The following is a 24,765-nucleotide window of genomic DNA, read 5'->3' as shown; positions in this document are numbered from 1 at the left end:
TAGTTAACTACGGGTTCACTCTTCATTTGTTTTGTATTTGTAAGCTCTAGCATACTAACAGTACGACGAGTGTTATAGAAACGGTTAAGAAATTCTCGTTCCATCTGCTCCCAACTATCAATACCTCCAGCTTTGAGGTCTGTGTACCAATCAAATCAAATGCATTCCCTTTGAGGGAATGAACGAATTGCTTGACAAGGAGATCTCCGTCTGTACCAGCATTGCCGCAAGTCTCAACAAAGTGTTCAACATGTTGCTTGGGATTGCCTTTTCCGTCAAACTGTTGAAGCTTTGGAGGTTGATACCCAACCGACATTTTTAAAATGTCAATTATTTCTGTGTAAGGCTTTGAGTACATGCAAGCACTTTGAGGAACGCCACTGTATTGTTCTCTTATGCGATTCATTATCATGTCTTGAAATTGTTGGACAGAAAGTGAGGTGATGGAGACAGCTTCAATTGTTGGATTAGCGGACACGTCATTTTGATTATTAATTAGAGTGTTCTCTGGCATAAAATTAGAATGAGGAATTCGGCCTTTGTTTGACTTAGCATTGTCGTCACGCAATTTTAATTTTTCTGTCAGCGAGGCAATTTTCAGATCTTGCTCCTTGAGAGAGTGTTGTAATCTTTCAATTGCATGGGCCATAGTCGTCAATTGCTCTTCGTCTGAATCTTTTTGGAAGTCATAGAATCTGACGATAAATTTGTTGAGAATTTAATGTAGGAGAAAGAGATGAGAGGCAGGGGATGTCCTACCGAGTGTGCCAGAAATTTGTACACACAAATTTTGTAAGTCTGCAAATAGAAACAAAATATGGACAAAATAAAACTTTTATTAATTTGTGAATTTGGAGTACAATCCTTTATAATTGTCTTTACAAAAAGAATGGTCCTCTGATTCGAGATCCAAGGGCTGCACGAGCTTGTTCTTGAATCACTGTGGAATTTGATGAAGAACGGCACGTCGTTGGATGTGTTTGTTGTTGATCACCGTGGAATTTGATGAAGAACGGCACGACTTTGGATCTGCTTGATGTTCTTCGCTTTTGGGTTTGGATTCTGAATTTGTGTCTCTGACTTCTGAGTCTCTGGATTTCTGAACTTCTGAATTCTGAATTTGTATCCTTTGTTTCTGGATTTCTGAATTCTGAATTCTGAATTTATTTTTGTGTTTAAATTTCTAAACTTCTGAATTCTGAATTTGTGTCTAAATTTCTAAACTTTTGAATTCTGAATTTGTGTCTGACTTTCTGAACTTTTGAATTCTGAATTTGCATCCCTTGTTGAATTTGAGGAAGAATGGCATGTCTTTGGATGTGCTTGTTGTTCTTCGTCTTCAGAGAGGAGAGAATTTGTTGAATTTGGTAAAAAACGGCACGACTTTGGATGTGCTTGGTATTCTTCACCTTCAGGTTTGCCCTCGGGATTTCTGGCCTCTGGATTTCTGAGTCTTTGGATTCTGAATTTTTGTACCCTTCTCCCTTCCTCCAGGCCTCTATTTATAGGCTTCTTGGGTTGATAGGATGATGACACGTGTCATCTCCTGATAAGGATAAAATTATAACTGGGCCGGGCCGGTTATATTATTGTAATTATCTTTAAAAATAATTATTTCAAATATATTTTATTAATAATAATTATCTTTTTATTTAATCATCTGGGTTGGGCTAATTAAATAACTTAATTAAACAGTAGGCCCATATTTAATGGGTTCATTTGTCAACACCAAATCCCACTAAAATTTTAGTGTCGACAGTATGATTTCCTTTTTGAAAAAAACTTTCATCCAATTCAATCAAAACTTATTTTCATATTTCTAATAATTATCTTATTAGACTCATCCATTTTTCGGGTGATTTAACAACAATTGGACCGGATCTATTTATTTTCGAATTGGGCTTGGTTTTGGGCTAAACCTTTATAGTTCTTATTTCATCGGCCCAACACCAATTACCGATCTGAACGAACACAACGTTTATCACACAGTATACAATCAAAAAACTGAAAAAATTGTTCGATTTGTTGTTGTAAAGACTGATCGCTGAGAGAATCAATAATGGTGAAAGCTGTGATCGGAGAAGAAACCCAACTCAAATTGGCCGAAGATCGCCTCAGCCAATCCGCTGTCCCCTCTCAGGTCTCTCTCTCCTCTCTCTCTCTATAGGTAATTGTATACACTCATACATGTATGTTATTGATAATTGGGAATTCTAAAATGAGGGTTTTATTCTGACGCAGGTGGGTCTTGTAATAGGGAAGCTTAGTTCGTCGTTGGACCGGGGTTTTGTGTTCGATTTGATTCCAACACCTCCAAACGATGCTGGTGAGCCAGCTTGTTCAATTTTGGAGAGTGTCAGAGATGACAAGAGAAAGGGAACGAAAGCAAAATCTGCTACCGAATCTTCATCTTTGGTCATCGACAAAGATTGGGTCGTCGAACACGCTCGTCAGGTCTAATCTCTTATATATATATATATATATATATAATTACATTCGCAGAAACACACGAATTGTAGTTTACATTTCTATCTCGGTTAAATTTGTGTGTATAATTGAAATTCTGAATCCAGTGTATATACACACGTAATTTGTAAAAGAAAAGAAAAAGAAATGTATCTTCTATTGTTCATTAGGCAATTTATAATTTCTTTTGAAATTTTAATTAAGGGGTAATCTGTTTTTCATACTTATTTGTTGTTGAACGACCCTCACCCTTAAGCTTGCTTAACTCCGGAGTTTTGATAGGTAAACGGCTTTAAAACGCGATGTGTAGGGTGATGAACCTACATATAGCACTTCATTCTTCCACACCCGTGGGAATTGTGAGCACATGTAGCTCGCACTAGAGGCTTGTCTCTCACAGGCCTGCTCCCGCCCACCGAGCCTCACAAATTTTTTTTTTCTTTCTATTTTTGTATTGCTTTCTATTCCATTATATACAATTGTGTTCATAATAGGAAGGACATGTCTAAATCTGTTGAACATTTCAAATGGCTTCTATCACCTGATTTTGTGAGGATCAAAGCTGTTTATTTGCATTGAATTTGCTGTCTATGTCATTTGTAAGGTTGTAACTGAGCTGAGCTGAGTAGTCGGTTGCTGAGCTTGGGTAAAATAGTTAACGAGCTTCAGATTATGATCAAGCGTGTCTTGTTCATCTCAGTGATGATCTTGAGTGAGTCTCTAACCAATCTGATGTTAAGCTGAGTTTGGTTTGAGCATTTTAAATTAATGAGTTCGAGACTATGATTAAGATTGCCCCAGTTATCTCATGAGTTCATTTCAAACGAGAACTAAGATTATTGCAAGCAAGCTCGAGCCTCGAGCAGCTGCTTTCTTTCACAGTTCTACGTATTTGGCCGAGAAGGAGAAAAAATAAAAAATAAAAAATAAAAAGAAAATCAGAAGGTATTTTACTTGTAATATGGGCTTTTATTGGGTGTTTTAGTATGTTACTAATAATGTGCCATCTGTCCGTTGTCTTTATACCTACTTAACGTGATTATTTAAGTTTGGTGCTTGTGTTATCTTTAACTTACATTACATGTTGATGTTATTGTTCTATAATTTTTCAATATTGCCATCTTATGTAGCATTCAGTAGTACAAATATGGTCCGAATTTAAGTTCGTACTCAGAATTTAGCAGTTTCGTAATTTGATTATGTATGTTCAGGTCTCGAGAATGCTATTAGGTGGCATGAAGGTGGTCGGCATCTATATATGGGTCAACGAAAGCACATTCAAGAATTCTACCCTAATACTCTGCCAGGTGTTATATTCACTAAAAATGGATTACGTTTGTGTCTTTGTGTCTCTTGCTTTAATTTGAATTTGAACAAAACTAAATAATTCAATTCTCCAAATTTAGGCCAGTCCAGGTCTGGCCTGTCTCAAGTTCATGTAGTCTCTGTCCTTGTTAAGTGCTGAGAAATGGAAACCTACATGTGACTAAAATGATAATCACATTATTGGCTCTTTCTTAATTGCTGTAGAACTTTTGCTTTAATTAGCACTTACGGGAACTCAATATGCCTCCAACTTGGGTGAAATTTCTACGTTTATTTATAAATACTGAGCATATCTATTGTCAATTGTAATTGTTCTTGCAGGCTGTGAAAGGAGTTGCAGAAGCAGCACCCTTACTCCAGACGGATGGGGATGGGAGACTGCTTATTCACATCAGTTATAGTCCAAGGAGGTGACTATTAAAGTTCATTTTCATTTTCATCCAAATGAATTCCTTCTATTAAATCATTGATAAAATAATAATAATAATAATAATAATAATAATAATAATTAATTAATTAATTAATTGTGTAGATGGACATGCCGAAATTGCACACTGGCTTCAAATATTACATCAAGCAATCTACACCCTTGTGATTTCAAAATGGGACGGGTCTTAAATTCCCTTCAAAAGTTTAGTTGCACGTACAACTTTGATATGAGGTAACTGTTGTATTTGCATTTACATTGGAAAACTCTTTATTTTTTTTCCTTATAATTGGAAAGCTCCTTATAATTTTTAAATCATGACATTGTTCATCATATATAGCAACTTGATGAGTTTGTTTGCTTTGGTTCTCTGTGGCCTTTGTTTTACTTTTGTTATTTGTCTAAGGGATGTCATAACCAAGATACATACCAATGGGATGGAAAACAAAATATATCTTTTACGTATCCACCCAGTTTGTCAACCTTTTGGGAAATGATACAAAAAAAACCAAGATATGTTTTCAGATTTAGCTATACAATTAAAACCCGTCATTGCTACAAGGTTATATATGAGAGAGAGAGTTCTGTTGTTTGTACCAAGTATCAAGTTGTAATATGTGTTATCTAATTAATTAATTTGATAAATCTTGAACTTAGTTGTATTTTAATTACATAATGAATGGGGAGGCTATCTTATTTAGAAAATTATATATAGGGTACACATGAAATACTAAGTGAGAACATGGGTTAACTTTGTTTTGAGCCAAATCTTACAACTTTGAAAATAGTGAAGCGGTGTGCCCAGGTTCAATTTCGGCAACACTGCCTTTTAGACATTAATACTTTGTTTTTTAGGTGCAATCAAATTACTATTAAGTAGAAACACTATATGATAATGGTACAAAATAGATGATTCTGAAATTCATGAATGATAATTTAGAAGGGGAGCATCTAGGGGTGACAATTTGTGTTGGCCAGTCATAATCGTGTCCTGTCGTGTTGACCTTATAGTATTCTGTTATAGAGGTTATCTAACCCGTTTTAATAATCATGTCAGGAACTCTTGATACAAATACGACTCCTTTTAATAAATTAGTCGTGTAACTCACTACATGACATGACTATTTAATAACCTATTTAACCCGTTTAAATTAAATGAGTCATCTAACTCGTTTATTAACCTTTTTATTAAGTATAAATGCAAATATAATGGAAAAATTATATAATGGATGACTAACTACAAAAAACGAGGACAATTTAGACAATGCAATACGCATATTGGGTTTATATTGAAATAACACAAATGTACATAGTAATCGGGTTGAAATAGATTACGATTTATTCGTGTCAAATAGACACAATTAATTAAATGAGTTTAATTAGGTTAAACAAGTTGAGCCCCAAACACGAACACGACACAATTAATTAAGTGGGTTAAATGAATTGATACGACACAATAAGGTCAACCCAAACCCGCTAACTTTCTGTCGTGTGCGCGGGTCGTGTCGAATTTTGCCAACCCTAGGAGCACCTTTCAATTTGAAGGCAATCAAAAGTTGGCAGCTTTTGCATTCTAATTATTTTTAGTTTCAAGTATATTGCGGTCTATTAGTATGCGCTTGTTTAAATCAATTGTCATGGCTTGCGCAGACCAGGCATCACTTTATCCTCTAGTAAACCTGATTTAACTATGTAGGTATCTGAACAATAAAGATTCCCTCACTTGACTTATGATACATTTCAAAAACCAACATTTTCCCCCCTAGTTGAGACACCAACCAATTTACCTTATGGGGAACTTTAACCCTCGGCTTTCTACTAAAGAAGGTGTGGAAGTACTACTTGGCTTAGGGGTGGCAATTGGATGGGTTTTGGACTGGTCATGAATGGGTCAATAACCCATTATCAGCCCATTCATAGTGGGTCATAATTGGGTTGGGTGTTAAATGGGTAAGTGAACCCACACCCAACCCAGTAACCCAAACATTTTTAGACACAAATTGTCTTGAGTTATTTTTATTGTTGAATAAAAAAATAAAAATAAAAATAAAAATTTGTTCTTACATTAATTTTTTGATTTCAATCATTACAATTTTTTTTTCTTTTTTATTTAATTTTGGGAAAAGTCACTATACAACTTACTCAACAATATTAATTATATATATATATATATATGTTTAAAAAAAGAATTTTGAGCAGAAATTTTAATTAATTGTTGGTCATTTATTTTCATACAATAAAACAAAAGTTTTTTTTTTTTTTTTTGGCCTGCCAAGAATAAAAGAAAACAAGAAACTAAGAAAAATCAAAATCAATGCTGAAGTAAGCCAAGTTCCCCAAAAGTCCCACATAAGATCAGTACACTGAGTCCTCAAAGCCCATTGGCTGAGAGAGAGAGTTATCACAGGAAAAAAAAAAAAAGCAGACTGGAGAGAGAACGGAGGGGAGGGAAGAGAGAGAAAAAAGGGGGAAGAAATGAGAAAACAGAGAAGAGAGAGGAACGGAGGAGAGAGAAAAAAAGGAAAAGTGATAGAATACTGAGGAGAGAAAAAAATGGTAAAAAAAAAGAAAAGAAAGCATAGAGGAGAGAGAAAACGGATGAGTGGGAAGAGAGAAACGTAGGAGAGAGAAAAAAGGGCAAAGATGAGAGAAAATAGAGGAGAGAAAAAAAAGAGGAGAAAAAAAAAAAATGAATACTAGGAGAGAAAAAAAAGTTTTGTTTGAGCGGGTTAAGATGGGTACCCACTCTTTATCCACCATCGACCCTTGATTGTAATGGGTACCCACTTTTTACCCATTACTGACCCACTCACTTAAATTTGGGTGCCCAAATGATTTAATTTTAGTGTACGGGTTTGGGCATAAATTGTCACCCCTAACTAGGCTAGAACCGTTGGCAGCAACCAACAATTTCATCTTTCCCCCTTGGAATTCTATTAACTCCACAAGCAACTGAAGCTATCTAGTTATCTGTTTAATGTCCCAAGTTTACCCACAAAATAATTCATATAAGTTCCTTAGGGCTTCATATTACTCCTGCCTGAGTTCATTTTTTCCCCCAAAGAATCTTGCATTGTTATAAATGTGATAGGCAACACACAAATTATTTTAATTAACCACTGCATCTTGCTACTTACTGTATGTTTACGAAAAGATGCTAATGACTATTTCCTTGTTTAGCTTGAAGCAAAGTATCCACTTGGAACCAAAAAAAATTTCTAGTTCTTTTGGTCTCTGAATATTTTTTAAGCCACCAATTCTAGCACTAAGAAGCTATTTGAGGTTGTTGTGTCTCATGGGTCAACCTATCTCTTCTCAGATTGCCAATATGCCGTGAGAATGCATCAAATATCAGAAGATTGGTTGACATCCTTCGCCATGGAATCTCAAGTCATGCTAAAGAGCTTAAAGGTGCAAAGGCTTTAATTGATGGAAAGTTGGTAAGAAGTACTTCGACATGCCACTTTGGGAGCACTGTTATTGATTGCTAAATATTTTTTCCTTCTACACCCTGGATGTATTTGTGAATTTATTTTCCTGACATTAGTTCTTCTATAATTTTGAGAAAGCTCTGCCAAACAAAATTTGTATGCGTTTCAACTTAACAAACTTTTTACTGAAATTATTACGTCGCCACTGACCTCTCCTGTATTTATAGTTTTACCAATTTTTCACCAAAAAACATGTTTTCTACTCGAGTAACTTGTCAGATCAAGCTAATTACCCCACAAAACCTTAAGCATTTAAGTGTCTTATTAATTAAATTAATTTCCATTAATTAAACCAAAAATAAACCTAAAGTATCACACTAACCATTATCTACTCTGTTTGCTTGCAGCAGAAATAATGTTCAACCTACTATATTACTGTTCTTTTAGTGGACTATCTCTCATATCAGCTTTGCTTAAATATATAGTCTTCCACTCTCTTTTAGGTGCTTGAGGATGAACAGTTATTAGATGGTTTGCATGAAGTTGAATTTCTTCTACCTTTCATGCAAGATGCATCTATGGAAGGTGCATCCTGACTTTTTATTTTTGGATTAGGTTATTCCTTGCTATGAGCATAATTAGTTATTTATTCTAACATTTTATTTGTTTGTTTATTTAACCATTTTATGTAAAGCATGCAGCCAAAAGGAGGTCCTTGGTGTTCTCATCCTTAGTGGCTCCGTGTGTTCTTTTGCATATTTAAATTCAAAAGAACCATTTTCACAGGCTTTGGCTGATATAAAGGTATTATATAACTTACAGTTTTGGCACCATTCTTGATTTTCAATTGAACACTTATTTTTGCTTTTATATTTAGTGGTAACTTAAATTTGCATTGTGTAGTTTGGTTTCTTGAATAATATTTGTACCTCTATATGATATATCATAACTCTGCTCTGTGTTACATGGACACTCCTATTCCCCTAAATGTTCCTGTGTTGACACAACGTATGAGCTATGTGTACGACATGCGTACCCAAACTGACATATGTGTATGAGATATGGAATCCCCCTCTTTCCATTATATTCCTTTTAATTCTATTTTAAAATAATAATAGTAATACAATTAATTTAAATTATTATTAAATAATAATAGTATCAATAGTTACACTTTTATGTAACATATTATATTTTTAATTGACTAAGACGTGTTCACAGAACCTGCATCCAAGTTTTGGACATATTTCAAGTGGAGTTCCAGGCTTCCTGTATCCTAAGATTTGGGATCCAAGTCAGTCCGACACTTGGACACATACCCTCTTCCTGTACTTTTAAGTGCATGAAGTACCCGTGTTGTGACACTTGGGCATGGGTATGGAATATGAGTCTAACATGTCAGGTCGGGTATTACGCTTCTTTTGTTACATCATTGCTTAAAAATGAGTCAAGTGCCCAAATAGAACACTTTATGTTACACAAAAATGGACCATTTACCCTGGCCAAGAGAAAAAATATTAAAAATATACCATATCCCTGTGTCCACTTTGGGATTTGATAAATCGGATGCTTAGACACGTACCTCCATCTGAGTTACATTTGTGTAACATAATTTCATAAAAGATTCCTTTATCCTTGGAATACAGATTGATAATTGTTATTATAGGAGATTTATTGATTCCTTACCATCTAATGTCTTGCATTGCTTATACAATGCCATATCTTTGAGGGAAAATACCAGCCTTTGATTTTTTCCTTCAAAAATTTAGAAATGTTTTGAATGTTGTTTTGCATTACTCTTGAATAATCTTTTCTCCTTTGCAATCATGAACTTACTTTTTAGGGGGACATCATCATGAGCCTGCAAAGTAGACTAGCTGTCATCTGTGATGAGGCGGATGGAGAATCAGATACTATTGTTGATGGTGGCGAGGAAGCAAGCAATGAGATATCAGCTGGGAAACCTATTCCCCAACTCGACCTGCAATTGTTGAGGTGTGGTAGCTCCTCCAACATTTGTATGCTGTTGTTTTTGAATAGATTTAAATGCAAGAACTTGTGTATTGTTGTTTATGTATCACATTTTCTCTATAGTTAGTTTTTCTTCAATCATAAATTAATAACATCGGACCTTTGAGCCTATGAAGCATGGACGCAGGTACAAATTCTTAAAGACAGGATAGGCTGCAATATATGTGTGTGTGTGTAAAAACAAATAATATGTAGTTCTGTACAAATTTGAAGCAATAATGGTAACTACATATATTATGACTAACATTCATTTATAAACAGAAATGGAGGCAAGCTAGAGGTATCCTTTGTGACAAACGAATACGAAATATATTAAAAGGAAAATTCTATAGAAAGGTTATTAGGCCAGCAATATCGTACAGAGCAGAGTGTCGGGCGTTGAAAAAGACACAAATACAACGCATTTATGTAGCGGAAATGAGGATGATACGTTGGATGATACGAATCACTAAAAGAAATAAGGTAAATAATGTACGTGTGAGGGGAACATTAGGTATAGCGCCTATAAATGATTGAATTAGGAAAAGTAGACTTAGGTGGTATGGTCATATTCAACGTAGACCCAATGATGCAGCTATTAAAAGAGGAAGAGTCGTTTGTTTAGAAGGTAAGCGACAAAGAGGCCGACCAAAGCTTAAGCAGGATGAAGGCTTGAATTAATTAAAAACGACTTAAAAAACTTAAATTTAAGAGAAGACATGGTGCATAATAGGAAAGAATGGAAAAAGAGAATTCATGTGGCCGACCCCATTCATGTGGGATATAGGCAAGGATGAAGATGATGATGATGATTCATTTATAAAATAAAAAATAAAAACGACGGACAAGTATTTTATGAATGTTTCAAATAATTTATCTTTCTGGCTTATAATATTATTAATTACATGAAAAAACTTGATAGTTTTGTTGCATGGACATGAATTTTGGACTACATTAGACATGGTATATCATGCTTTTCTCGACAATTATACTATGATATCATAATACAAAGGCTGCATTTTAATGTTCAAGATGCGTGTATTGGATGTGCTCAAACAGAAAATTTTATTTCAAATTATGAATACACTTAGAAAGTACAGAGTGATTGATAATCTTTTATGAAATAAATTAACAGAATATGAAGCATATAGAGAGAGTGACTGATAATCTTTTGTGAAATAAATTCACAGTTGATGGAACAAAATAAAAGCTAATAATCAAATAAATTAAGAAGAGTAGGAGAGGTTTTATTCCATTTAATAAGATTCTTGCGAACACATGCTGTTGATAGTTCATCAATATTTAATTCTGGATAAAATATGTGATTATTCAATTAAATGCATTTGGTTATACAATTTGGATATAATTTTAAAGAATAAGTTTCTCTTAAAGTGGAGTTTACTTTTAAGTGATGGAAACATCACAACATTACACACTTTCAAACAGGTATTAAAGGAGTTTTCTATTTTCATTCAACACGTGAAGTTCATTCCTACAGATTTTCAGTGCTTATTTAAGTTCATCAAACAACATTGGAAAACAAAGACACGGTGGTTGAAAATTCTCTGATATTTGATGAAGATTTTTTTTGGAGTTGTTAAATTACTAGTGTGGCTAGTGAAATAGACCCAATCGAGTGCTTAGAGCGGATGCCACGGAGCTTATTTTCTGTCTATTATTCTTGTTCAATTACCATCATATCCTTAAGCGACTATGCCTAACAAAGGAAAATGAAACTTGCAAAAGGTCCCAAAACATGCTGAAACACCCTGAAACATCTGCAACAATACAAAAGTCCGGAAGTTTTTCTAAAATGAAATAAGTGTAGTTTGTCGTTTTTTATTTAGTAAAATGAAACGTTTTGGCCTACTTCACCCGACACGAGACGGATTTTATAAATATAGCTGTGTAGGACACATTTAAGTTGTTACTATTGTTACACTTTGCCATAGGTTACAGCATTTATAAACCTGCTGTAGTTGTGTAGGAAGCATGTATTCTGCAACAAGGTGTATGCATTATAAATGTACTGTAAGTTGCTATTTTTCAATTCAACTCCACCTTCGCCTGCATTTTCAGCTTCTTCGTCCTGGATAGTTGCTGGGTGTTGTTTTCTCTTAAATGCAATTCAATGTTGAAATCCAAAACATTGCACATAGCTGATGGTTATTATCATTATTGTTAGATATATATTCCCTGGTTTCTGTTGCTGAACTTGAGTTATTAACTGACGGATTACTAATTTATGCATTTGCTAACAGAGAGAATTGCAGTCTTTCATTTCCTCGTAGAGTCTTTGTTCCTTGGTTGGCGGGTACATATATCTGTGATTACTTACAGCCATCTGAGACACTTGAGGTTTGTAATCACAACTTAATGAACAAAACATCTTGTCATCTGCTTTATAGGAATGGAACATTAGAAGCTAAACATTATTGCATGCTGTTCTTGTAGACTTTATAAAGCTAGTTGAAGGAATGAATAGTCCATTACACTTGAGAAAACATATCATTAGTAATTTATTTTTACCATCATATATGGTATGCTCATTGTTCTGTACCTTCTATCAGCACTAGAAAGTACATGGCAGAAATTAATGGATATGTTTCATGCCTTTTCCACCCCAGATTACACGCTAGTATTTGATTGATCTCATTCAACAACGATCACACTTGTTAATAATAGTAATAATGACGGTGATCATTTATCAGCCTTTCTGACCACCATTGGCGTTAATTGTTGCGACTTCTGTAAAGTTGCAACTTTCCCCTCCTTTTAGAGTTAAAGGTATTAGAATTGTATACTGTGACCTCACAGAGCTAGCTTTTAACTTTTAAGTAACCAAAAAACAATGTAGTAATTAAATCTATTTTTTCCTCCTGGGCCAGTAAATTAAATCTTATTTTGTAAAATATTTGACTTGCCGTTCAGGATGAATAAATTATAATTGCACTCCCATCATTAATGTAGTTGTTCTGAGAATAATAGCATTTATTTATCGCTGATTTTGCATCTTATGTGCACCAGGTTCTCAAAGATCACTGTGTTGAGTTGATGGCCATGGAAGCTCCGACAGATGCTTCAACAATCCTGGAACCAGAAATAGTAGCCCGCACTTTGTCCGCCGAATCCTTTTGGGATGTGGCAGTTCCCTTCTCTTCAACATCTAGTCGGGATTGCTCGACTTCAAAGAAGAGCATAACTGATACAAGCAAGGGAAGTGAGAGGAAGTCTATGAAGTCCCCTGATTTTAATATCATGGCTGCCATTGTAATTCTTATCCTTTCTATTTTAATAGGATGGGTGCTGTTTGTAGTCAGGGCATCATAGTTTACAAGTGAAGATTCATCTGGGAGTTTATTTAGTTCTTCAATTATTATTATTATTATTATTATTATTATTTTCTATAAGCTCATGTATGTGTTCATTTCACACTGTTAATAAGATTAATATAAAAACAAGTCTTTTCTTTCTCTGAACACTGAACTCTTGGCAACTGCATGATCAGGCTTTTCCAGTTCTTCACATTTAACCAATCTATATAGGTTCTTTTGGTGATGCCTGTGAAATTTGTGATTTTGTTGAGACCAGTTTGATTCAAATTGCACTACATGACAGCCTACAGCTATATGCGTGAATTTTACTGATCACTCTATATATTTCCTAGTTGGTAAACGTGCACACATGCCTTTATCGAGGCTTGAACCCTTATCTCCCTTTGGGAGGTAAGAGCTTGATACTGCTAGATCACTAGCCGTTGGTCACTCTAAGAATATTTATCTTGTAATAAATTAATAAAATTAATAATGATCATCCATGCATTCCTTTTGTTCTTTAATCATGATCAATCACAATGAAAAACCAGAAGCTTTACTACATCATCTTTCATGTTTATAGAAAGCATGTAATTTCATTATTCAGTTTCCAATATCTGTAGATACACGGTAATGAATTCTCAAAAAGTGGAACAAGAAAACTTGCATAAAACTAACAATCCGAAATCCAGGTGACCCTTAAGGTAACAAGAAAACTCGTATAAAACTAACAACGGGCAGTCTTTTAATTCATATGGTAGTGTACTAAGAAACATAGGTTGATAATCATCTAAAAGAATCGAATACCATATTACTTTTACATGCCTTTTTTATCCAACCTTATAAATAAAAAAAATTGGAAATGCCTAAAGAAAATGGCATTCATATTATAAGATGGAACTATGGCAGCAGATCATTTTGGAGAGGTATATCATGATGAATATCAGCTCCAGTATCCCTATTTCCCACCATTACCAAAGATGTTTATTTAGCCAAGCTAAAATAAAATGAATGAGAAATTCTGCCACAAATTGCAGAAAAGGAAATTCCAAGTTTGGGATTTATTTAGATCTATGCATAGATCAAAAGATTCCGAAAGTGAAGATGGTGAGAAAGGGCAAAATTGGTCCCACCAATTAAGAAATGATATATCCGTTATCCATTCAAAACCATTGGAGGAACTTCGTAACATTTGATTTCTGTGAGTAAGTGTTGTTGTATGATAGCATGTGGATTGATCAAGATATGGCCTCATATAGAGCGGAATGAAAACATAGGATTCATATAGCCTCTGCTCAACTATCAGTGGATGGTATGGTATTAATATAAATAAAAAGTTTTTTCACACTCAATTTCTTTAGAGATGGAACAACAATACTAGACAACTTTTTGTGGCCAAAGAGAAATACTTAAAAGAAAAATTTTCAGAATTTTTTCTTAAAACGAGAAAAAAGAAATGCATATCTGAACTTGAATTGACTATTTTCAAGGCTAGTTGGTTGGTTGGTTGGTTGTTAGTGTTTGGATGAGATCAGCCAGCACACATATCCAGTTATTCAGTATCAATTGAAACTAAAGAAGCCAACAGAACACCTACTTTTTGCACATTTCACTCTTCACCAAAGGATGACAATCTTTTCCAAATGCACTTAGCGTATGAATCAAGAACCCACTGTGGGTAACAACTGCGATCTCCCTCTCTTTCCTTGTCCACAACCTAGACCACATTTTCCAAAAAAATAAATATTAAGACAACAGGAAGAAAAATTGCAAAGGATCCTGTCACAGACTCACAGCCCTCATTTGCTGTTTAACAAGTAGCCAATGGTTGTAATAAATGTCTAGGCACACATATTATTCAACAGAAATTACGGTAAGGCAATACATGAAAAAAAAAAAAAAAAAAATGGGGAATGCCAAGAGATCATGCGAAATTGTGAAACAGTCTCATGCATGCATGCATTGCATTTCCACTAATTAGTATACTGACCTTGCACCCCATTCAGAGCCTTTCACGCATGAAACAGTCTCATGCATGCATGCATTGCATTTCCACTTGATCTGCCAATCTCCAGGAGAGCACACAAGGCATGAAAACACACACACAATTAAGAAAGCAAGTTAAACACATGGCCGTTACTGGTTAAGGTCATTTGAGGACTTCTCAGCAGGGAATTTCTCCTTTTCACTTTTTCAAGAAAATAAAAATGTTGTTTTCTTGATGCAATATTGAAGACAACCAAGGGTGTTTTGGACATTTGAAGAGAAAGTTTGTTGCTGTTTGGACCTTATAAATAACAATCAACCTTTCAGCTCTTTCAAACAAGTCATCAAAGCTCAGAAGACCTCATCTTGCAGGTAAATGCATGACCAAATTTTCATATATACATCACTTGTATATTTTCTACTGTATGACCAAATTTGTATATATGCATCACTTGTACTCTCTCTCACTCTCTCTCTCTCTCTCACACACACACACACACACACAAACATACACATTATAATTACAAATAATAAGTGGCTAGACATAGATGCTGTTACAACCATTTAGTAGTATGACAGTGTGTGCTCTAACACAATGTTTCATACGAAAGAAATATAAATTAGTAATTTTTTTTCAATTTTTTTTTTGGGAAATTTATTTATTTATTTTTCAAAAAAATAGTGTTTAATTTTATATACACTTATATAGTGGGTAATTTCTAAAGTAAGGAATGGAGAATCACCAAGAACTAGAATGGGCTGAAGCACAAAGGACTGCAATAAGCGAAGACCTTGTCACGGCAGCCAAGCAGCAGCTACAGTTTCTTGCAGCCATTGATAGGAACCGCCACCTCTATGATGGCCCTGCATTGGACCGTGCCATATATAGGTAAGCACCCCAACAAATTAACTTATTTTTTGTTCGAGAAAAAAAAAAAAAAAAAAAAATCTTATTTTTTGACTTCTAAATCTAATTAGAAATAAATATCCTGGAGGGAATTTTATATTTTCCCCTATATTCTCAAATTTTAAAAAGTTTAATGCATAAATAAAAGCAATAGTTTTAATGCACTTAAGGTGCAATGTCACATAAATATATGGTAGTTATTGTAGGACCAAAAGACCAGAGTAAGAACTTCTGAAGTCTTATATGTATGCATTTATAAGGCAAATAGTCCTTGGTTATATACAATTATTTATAATATCCATTTATTTGGAGGTTCATAGATTTAAGTTGTGTTTTTACAAATATATGCAATTTTCAGGTACAAATTCTTTTGGCTTCCCTTACTAGCCAAGCATTCTGAGTCTCAGTTTTCGGAAGGCCCTTTAGTTGTGCCTCTTGATTGTGAATGGATCTGGCATTGTCACAGGCTCAATCCGGTACGAGAACATACACATATGATTTAATTCTTGTGACATGGGACTTTTGTGCTAAGTTTACTGATTCTCAGGTACGCTACTTGACCGATTGCAAAGAACTATATGGAAGGATCATGGACAATCGGAATGTTGTATCCTCTGTTCATGGGACTTCCAAGAGGCAAACTGAAGAAATCTGGAACATGATGTATCCGAATGAACCATATGAGCTCGATTTGAGTGGCAACATGGAAACTGTTGCTGAAAATAAAGTGGGAGCTTCAAAAAGCACCAAGTATGATCTAGTTTCAGCTGTCAAAAGGCAAACTCCTTTCTACTTCCAGGTAACAATATAGTTTTTTAAATTCTCTTTATAACAATATGGAAGATCTACACAACCATATCTAATTAACGAACTTGAATACGTGTTTTATTGATTAGCTTCATCATATATTTCAAGTCTAAACATAGCTGTTCACTCTTGATTTTTGCTTAGTAAAGTGATTGTCATCTTTTTCAACCGCGCCATCCTTCCATCTCTCCAATTGATTTACCTACTTTGTGTGTGTGTGTGTAAATATGTCAACAGGTTTCCAGACCATGGATGAAGGATGATTGGTTTCTTGAAGGAGCTTTGGCACGATACAAGGGGTTTCTACATTTGATCAAAAGAAACGGAGAGAGGAACATTAACTGCTTCCTTGTGCCAACTTATGATATTGACCTTATTTGGCACTCTCACCAATTGCATCCTGTTTCTTACTGTAAAGATCAAGTGGCAATACTCGGCAAGGTGCTACAGCATAACGACACAGATTCTGATAGGACTAAAGGTAAGAAGCTCGATGTTGGATCCAGTGAAACCGCCAAGCAGTGGGATGAGGCATTTGGTTCGAGATACTGGAGGGCAGGGGCGATGTATAGAGGCAGTGCTCCATCTCCTCTCACCATCAACTTGTGCGCATTAAGCAATGTGGGCAAGAAGCTGGTTCAGTCCATTAAGTACCAAGATATGATTCAATTACCCAAGAAAATGCTTGTGGAGGTAGCTTCGAATACCATCTATTTTATTTTCAACACAACAAAATTAAAATTTAGACTTCGAGAGGAAATGCTAATTCAAGGCCAAAGAAAAGCATCTACATGTTCGCGTGCACACAAATAAAAATATAGTTGCTTATATAACCTTAGCTTTCTAATAAAATCTGTCAGACATGAAGGATAATGAAGTTATGCCTTCAAATTCAAAGGGCATGTTATGGTGCCATTTGATATTCTGTGAGATTAATCATCTCGGCTAAGCTTTATGCAGCATAAGGAGATTAATCCTGAAATGATCCTCAAAATTACTTAATTGAAGTTGTTCTGCCTGTGCAAAGAGTACATTTTTTTCGTTCTTGAACGGTTTTAAACAAATTTATTCTTCCTGCTTATGTTTGAATATGAATTTAATGTTAACTTTAGTTATAATGTTTGTAGTTCTTTTTCTTTAATTGTCATTCAGGTTATGCTGGAGATTATCGGTGTCAGAAACTTGCCGGCTGGGCATACAGGAAGCCTCATCCTCTACTTCAATAAGAAACAGCCTGATCTGCTCTTTAACACCAGGAGAAGGTTAAACATTTCATGTGAATCAGGGAAGAAACAGGTTGCGGCTTTCCAATGCGAACCAAGTGGAGAACTGCTTATTGAACTCGTGTCCTATTCAGGGTTACAAAAAATGTTGGGGACTACCTTGATCTCCCTACAGGACCCCAATTCGGTTTCCAAACTATCGGTGGAAAATTGGTTCGAGTTGGTTCCAGATTCTGGAATTGTGGGTTCTAAGCCGATTAGTCTGCAGATTGCTCTCTCTTTTACTACTCCATTTCCGGCACCATATGATCTGCACATGGCTTTGGCACATCGATTCTCGATAAGTTCTTTCTCACCACTAAGTACTGAAAAGCTTCAACATGCTAAGAGTTGGACATGTATTGTAAATGAGGCTGGTAATGAGATCATCAACATCCAGATGAGGTGCATGGAACTCTAACTCATAATCATAAACTACTAGAAAATACTTATGATTTCATTGCAGATGTCTACATGGAACAAACATTAAGATGAGAAAATTCAAGTTCAAGCTACGTACTTGGTTATTTGAATTCGCATTTCCATCAAAGGCATATCAATATATGTTTCTGGAATATTAGGCTCTACTCTCCAGGACAACATTCTCTGTCGTCTTCTAAATTTATGAATCCAGATATCTCAACTGAGCCTTATGATCAAGATCATCTCAACATTCTATTAGACTGTCTTACCTACTCACCTTTGTTGCGCGCGCGCGCGCGCGCGCGCACACACACACGGGTTTCTTTGAATAGGGACTTCTAATGCAAATCATGAGCCCCACCAAAATTCTGAATTCACTTGTTTACCTCTTGAATGTATGTTCAGGGACCCGAAAAGATCGGAGGGGGCAAAAAATCGCATTTCCAAGAAAGAAGTAATCGGCATGACAGGATCTGGTGAAACGCGTGTTCTTGCAGAGTTTGTAGGAGAAGGATGGTTGCTGATGGGCTCTCAATGGTTTTTTCAACTTCAGAAGAAAGTTAGTGAGGAAGATTATATGTTTGGGCTCATAGGCAATCGAAAGGTTAAGAGTTTATATATACCATTTTTCGCTTAATTTTACAAGCTTGAAATAAGTAAAATGTCTCATTTTAAGGCTCAACTCAAGTTGAAAATGCGAATTATGAAAAAGAGTGAAGCAAATTACCTTGAAAACCATATCGTGAAGGGTCCATTTCACTTACTTATTGATGAATTTTTGCCTCAGATGGTCATTTTTCGTGGAAGGAAACTAGACTATGAACTCAACTACTGTAGGAAGGAGAAAAATGAAAGGGACTTCATGACCATAGTTGAATTTTCTGAAGAAAATCCTTATGGAAAAGCAGTGGCTTTGCTCAACTTGGAAACCGGTTTTCTCAAGGTACATTGCATATGTTGTTTCTTTATTTTCTCATTCATAAGATCAAACTTGAAGCTAATACTAATTTAGTTGATTCGGGTGATTGATGAACAGGTTGAGGAACAATGGCTTGTATTGCCTGGAATCACAGTGGCTTTTATACTTTCTGACATCTTAAAGAAAGAGGGCTATGATTGTTTCACTTCCAAAATAGAGAATTCAAGAGAAACAGATGGTACTTTTGACAAGGATGTTGAAGTGATGCTAAAAGGTGGTTGTGGCCATGAAAATATGGCGAAGTGCTTTAGTGGATGGAATAAAACTGGTAGTTGCGGTGGCTGTGGAGTTAGCTGTGGTGGTGGAGGAAGTTGTGGAGGAGGAAGTTGTAGGAGTGATGCTGATGGCAATGATAAAATGATGAAGAGCAATAACTCTAGTGGCTGTGCTGCTGGCTGCGGCGCCACTTGTGTTGAGGATTAAAACTGGTCCATGTGGTGGCTACTGCGGTTGTGGTGGTGGTGATGGCGGTGGCTGTCATGGAGGAAGTTGTGGAAATGGTGGTGGTTTTCACAACTATTTAGCATAGGGTGTGATGCAGATGAGGAAATTGCCACAAAAAATATCATGTCCCATGAAGTTCTGAATTTCAATAAGCTAAAAATGCAACCTTTATGTACTTACTAGTTACTACTATTGCAGTAATAATGAATTTGTTTACATAATAATGCAATTATAGTAGTTACTAAAAGTGATGATGTATGAAGCTCTCAATTTTATTTTATTCTATATATTTTATTGTTATTATAGTATTTTAATCCCGGCAAATTAGGGGAGGGGAGTCAAACACGGATACTGTTGACGCTAAAATCGGTTTCTAAAATCCGATCTTAATTTGATGTAAACCGAGCGTGCCAGAACCAAATATTACTTAAATCGAAGTTGTTCAGCCTGTGCAAAGAGTACATTTTTCGCTCTTGAATGATTTTAAACAAATTTATTCTTCCTGCTTATGTTTGAATATGAATTTAATGTTAATTTTAGTTTTAATGCGCGCGCACACACACACTCAGGTTTCTTTGAATAGGAAATTCTAATGCAAATCATGAGCCCCACCAAAATTTTGAATTCACTTGTTTACCTCTTGAATGTATGTTTAGGGACCCGAAAAAATCAGAGGGGGCAAAAAACAGCATTTCCAAGAAAGACGTAATCGGTATGACAGGATCTGGTGAAACGCGTGTTCTTGCAGAGTTTGTAGGAGAAGGATGGTTGCTGATGGGCTCTCAATGGTTCTTTCAACTTAAGAGGAAAGTTAGTGAGGAAGATTGTATGTTTGGGCTCATAGGTAATTGAAAGGTTAAGAGTTTATATATACCATTTTTTGCTTAATTTTACAAGCTTGAAATAAGGAAAATGTCTAATTTTATGGCTCAACTCAAGTTGAAAATGCGAATTATGAAAAAGAGTGAAGCAAATTACCTTGAAAACCATATCGTGAAGGGTCCATTTCACTTACTTATTGATGAATTTTTGCCTCAGATGGTCATTTTTCTTGAAAGGAAACTAGACTATGAACTCAACTACCGTGGGAAGGAGAAAAATGAAAGGGACTTCATGACCATAGTTGAATTTTCTGAAGAAAATCCTTATGGAAAAGCAATGGCTTTGCTGAACTTGGAAACCGGTTTTCTCAAGGTACATTGCATATGTTGTTTCTTTATTTTCTCATTCATAAGATCAAACTTGAAGCTAATACTAATTTAGTTGATTCGGGTGATTGATGAACAGGTTGAGGAACAATGGCTTGTATTGCCTGGAATCACAGTGGCTTTTATACTTTCTGACATCTTGAAGAAAGAGGGCTATGATTGTTTCACTACCAAAACAGAGAATTCAAGAGAAACAGATGGTACTTTTGACAAGGATGTTGAAGTGATGCTAAAAGGTGGTTGTGGCCATGAAAATATAGCGAAGTTCTTTAGTGGATGGAATAAAGCTGGTAGTTGCGGTGGCTGGGGAGTTAGCTGTGGTGGTGGAGGAAGTTGTGGAGGAGGAAGTTGTAGGAGTGATGCTGATGGCAATGATAAAATGATGAAGAGCAATAACTCTAGTGGCTGTGCTGCTGGCTGCGGCGTCACTTGTGTTGAGGATTAAAATTGGTCCTTGTGGTGGCTACCGCGGTTGTGGTGGTGGTAATGGTGGTGGCTGTCATGGAGGAAGTTGTGGAAATGGTGGTGGTTTTCACAACTAATTAGCATAGGGTGTGACACATATGAGGAAATTGCCACAAAAAATATTATGTCCTATGAAGCTGAATTTCAATAAGCTAAAAATGCAACCTTTATGTACTTACTAGTTACTACTATTGCAGTAATAATGAATTTGTTTACATAATAATACAGTTATAGTTGTTACCAAAAGTGATGATGTATGAAACTCTCAATTTTATTTTATTTTATATATTTTATTATTATTATAATATTTTAATCCCGACAAATTAGGAGAGGAGAGTCAAACACAGATACACCCGCTCGGATAGCTGATCGCTCTACAACTAAATTATTGGGTAATGCTCATGAAGCTCTTGAGTAAGCTAAATAATCTCTCTTCCTATTTTTTTTTTTTTTTTTTCCAGAATAAAATAGTCTACATTAAAGAGCAAAAACATTACAATCATCATTTAGAGAAGCAAGAAGCCATTGGGGATAGACATCCCAATCAACTTCCCCACTCTGATTTTGAAATGCAAACCTACTTAAACAGTGAGCAACCTTATTACAGGACCTTAGACACCAACTCAAAACCCACTTAGGATGAAACTTAAGCAGATGTTTAATGTCATCACAAACCATGGCAGCAAGACAATCAACTGGAGTCAAAGCAACAACCCCTTTGCAGTCACCTTCAATAATAATCTCTTCAACATAAACCCATTGTAACAGTAACTTTAAACCTTCCCGAAACATCACCGCTTCAACCATCTCTGCATTCCCCACATACTACATCACAGTGGTAGCAACCTTAACAACTCTTCCATGAGAGTCTCGCAACACAAAACCCCCACCATAAAAGGATTTCCCTGACACAAAGGATCCATCAAAATTTAACTTCAACTTTCGACTATCTAGAGCAATCCATTTCTGAACCAGATTAGAAGGGTCATCCAGATTTGAACTTGGCAACTCCATGGCATTATCTTGAAAAGAAAACCCTTGAAACTCATAAAAATTAAACATAATTTTATCGAGAATTTTAGAAGGTTCCCATCTAACCCCATTAAAACACCAAGAATTTCTAGCCTTCCATAATTGCCAACAAATAAAAGCCCCCAAACTTAACAAATCAGCATAATTTTCCAGTTGAGACCAAAGACAATTCAAGCGGATCTACACTTGCTTCCAAGAAATTTGAGTTTCATCACCAAAATCAAAATGTAGAAGACTAGCTTTCCATACAACCTTTGCAACAGGGCAGAAACAAAAAAAGATGAGCTATAGTTTCCTCTCTCCCCCTGCACAAATTACATTCTGCACACTCCACTAAACCTCGAGAAAATAGATTCTCTCGTGACAGCACTGCCACATGAAAAATTGAATCTTCCTAAGAGTTTGTAACTTCCAAATACCCTTCTATAAAGGAATAAACTCCTGCTCAATGCTACTGCAAGACCTTCTGTCATCAGATCGGGGACAATCAACCAAATCCAAAGCTACCTTATAAGCACTTTTCACAGTAAATTGGCCATCAGAAGTCGGACCCCAAACTTTCTTATCCGATCCACCAAAATTATAAATAGGAATTTTAAGGATCAGCTTTGCATCTCGATCATTAAAAATACGCTTTACTAAAATCTCATTCCAAGTCTTAGTATCATGAAACATCAACTCAGAAACTTTAGAAATATGACTACCATTTTGATTAGAAGAAACTGTAGGAACATTGGGATCAAGTAACCAGTTTTCCTTCCAACAATTTACTGCCTTCCCATCTCCTATACGCCAGCGCAAAGCTTTAGCAACAACACCTTTTACACTAAAAATACTTCGCTAAACCTAGGAAGTTCTAGAACCACAGCCAGATTCCAAAAACCTCCCTCTAAGAAAGTACTTTTGCTTAAAAATCCTGATAAGTAAAGAGTTATCCCCTACTTCAAACCTCCAAGCAAATTTAGCCAATAAAGCCATATTGAAAGCTTCTAAATTCTTGAAACCCAAACCCCCTTCAGCTTTGGAAGCACACATCGTCTTCCAGCTAATCCAACATACTTTTGATTTTTTCAGGGATCCACTCCACCAAGAAGAAATTAACTGACTTCGAATTTGTTCACACAGCTGAATATGAATTTTAAAACACTGAATAGCATAGCTTGGCAAAGAAGCCAAAACAGAAGACAATAACACTTCCTTTCCTGTTTTTGATAACATCTCCCCTTTCAAAACTTGAGCTTTAGCCCCAATCTTCTTAGATAAAAACTTCAATGATGCTAATTTAGAGCGCTCAAAAATAGTAGGTAACCCCAGGTACTTGTTAACCCACCCTGCTTCTTGAATCCCCATAATATGTCGCAAATTTTCTTTTAACTCTTCACAAGAATTAGAGCTAAAGAAAATACCATATTTTTCATAACTTACCATCTGCCCTGAAAGCACTTCATAAATGGATAAAATGGATTTTAAAGTTACAGCTTCAAAAACATTTGCCCTGCAAAATAGTAGCGCATCATCAACAAAAAACAAACGAGTGAAAAGATCAACCCCTCTACCAATTGAAACTCCATAGAGATGCCGTTGCGCTACCGCCTGTTGTAAGAGTAAAGAGAATCCCTCGGTACATAGAAGGAAAAGATAAGGGGAAAGAGTATCGCCTTGTCGAAGACCTTTTGAAGGTTGAAACAAACTTCCACTCTTCCCATTAATCAACACTGAAAAAGAAACGGTTCGGACACAACACATAATCACTTGGATCCATTGCTCTGCAAAACCTATCTTTGCCATCAACCTGTGAATAAAATCCCATTCGACCCTATCATAGGCTCTGGCCATATCCAATTTTAAAGACATAAAACTTGTCTTCCCTTCGGATTTAACCTGTAAATAATGAAGAACTTTATAGGCCAACATCACATTATCATGAATAAGCCGTGAGGGAACAAAAGCACTTTGATTTTCAGAAATTAGAGCCGGAAGAAAAGGCTTCAACCTATTAGCCAACACTTTTGAATAAATTTTATAAATAACATTACAGAGGCTAATTGGGCAAAATTGGGTTATCCGTGTAGGATTTCTCACTTTGGGAATCAAAGAAATATGAGTGTGGTTCATACTCTTGGGAAGGATAGCAGTGGTTAAAAAAGAATTAAAACCATTCACTAAATCAGCTTTAACAACATTCCAGTTAGATTGAAAAAATAAAGGCGTAAACCCGTCAGTTCAAATAATAATATAGTTTTAAATTCTTTTACATAACGATGCACTTACCATTGTGTGG

The 24,765-nt window shown here is 35.6% G+C and overlaps 2 protein-coding genes across 3 annotated transcripts; both read left to right on the top strand.

The window, feature by feature from the left end:
• Nucleotides 1-1,989: 1,989 nt before the first annotated feature.
• Nucleotides 1,990-13,136, top strand: LOC132274080 (uncharacterized). 2 transcript variants are annotated; one of them, XM_059775244.1, is made up of 11 exons: nucleotides 1,990-2,140; nucleotides 2,242-2,454; nucleotides 3,678-3,773; nucleotides 4,114-4,202; nucleotides 4,325-4,453; nucleotides 7,539-7,659; nucleotides 8,154-8,235; nucleotides 8,345-8,454; nucleotides 9,491-9,642; nucleotides 11,931-12,015; nucleotides 12,685-13,136. In XM_059775244.1, the coding sequence occupies exons 1-11, from the start codon at nucleotides 2,060-2,062 to the stop codon at nucleotides 12,985-12,987; spliced, it is 1,461 nt and encodes a 486-aa protein (XP_059631227.1). In that variant the 5' UTR covers nucleotides 1,990-2,059; the 3' UTR covers nucleotides 12,988-13,136. The 2 variants fall into 2 exon arrangements, with proteins under 2 accessions (XP_059631227.1, XP_059631226.1); XM_059775243.1 differs by having other exon boundaries at nucleotides 11,919-12,015.
• Nucleotides 13,137-15,447: 2,311 nt separating this feature from the next.
• LOC132272688 (glycine-rich domain-containing protein 1-like) lies at nucleotides 15,448-19,758 on the top strand. The gene is made up of 8 exons (XM_059773789.1): nucleotides 15,448-15,846; nucleotides 16,223-16,340; nucleotides 16,412-16,663; nucleotides 16,909-17,364; nucleotides 17,824-18,338; nucleotides 18,762-18,960; nucleotides 19,144-19,299; nucleotides 19,393-19,758. Exons 1-8 carry the CDS (start codon nucleotides 15,689-15,691, stop codon nucleotides 19,756-19,758), a joined length of 2,220 nt encoding a protein of 739 aa, XP_059629772.1. The 5' UTR covers nucleotides 15,448-15,688.
• Nucleotides 19,759-24,765: the final 5,007 nt, after the last annotated feature.

The sequence above is a fragment of the Cornus florida genome, unplaced genomic scaffold, assembly GCF_030987335.1.
Source record: "Cornus florida cultivar Cherokee Brave unplaced genomic scaffold, ASM3098733v1 CherokeeBrave_3.0.0_Hap2_Chr09, whole genome shotgun sequence".
Taxonomy (NCBI): domain Eukaryota; kingdom Viridiplantae; phylum Streptophyta; class Magnoliopsida; order Cornales; family Cornaceae; genus Cornus; species Cornus florida.
The sequence above is the reverse complement of the archived record's forward strand: the minus strand, read 5'-3'. Positions and strand labels throughout refer to the sequence as shown.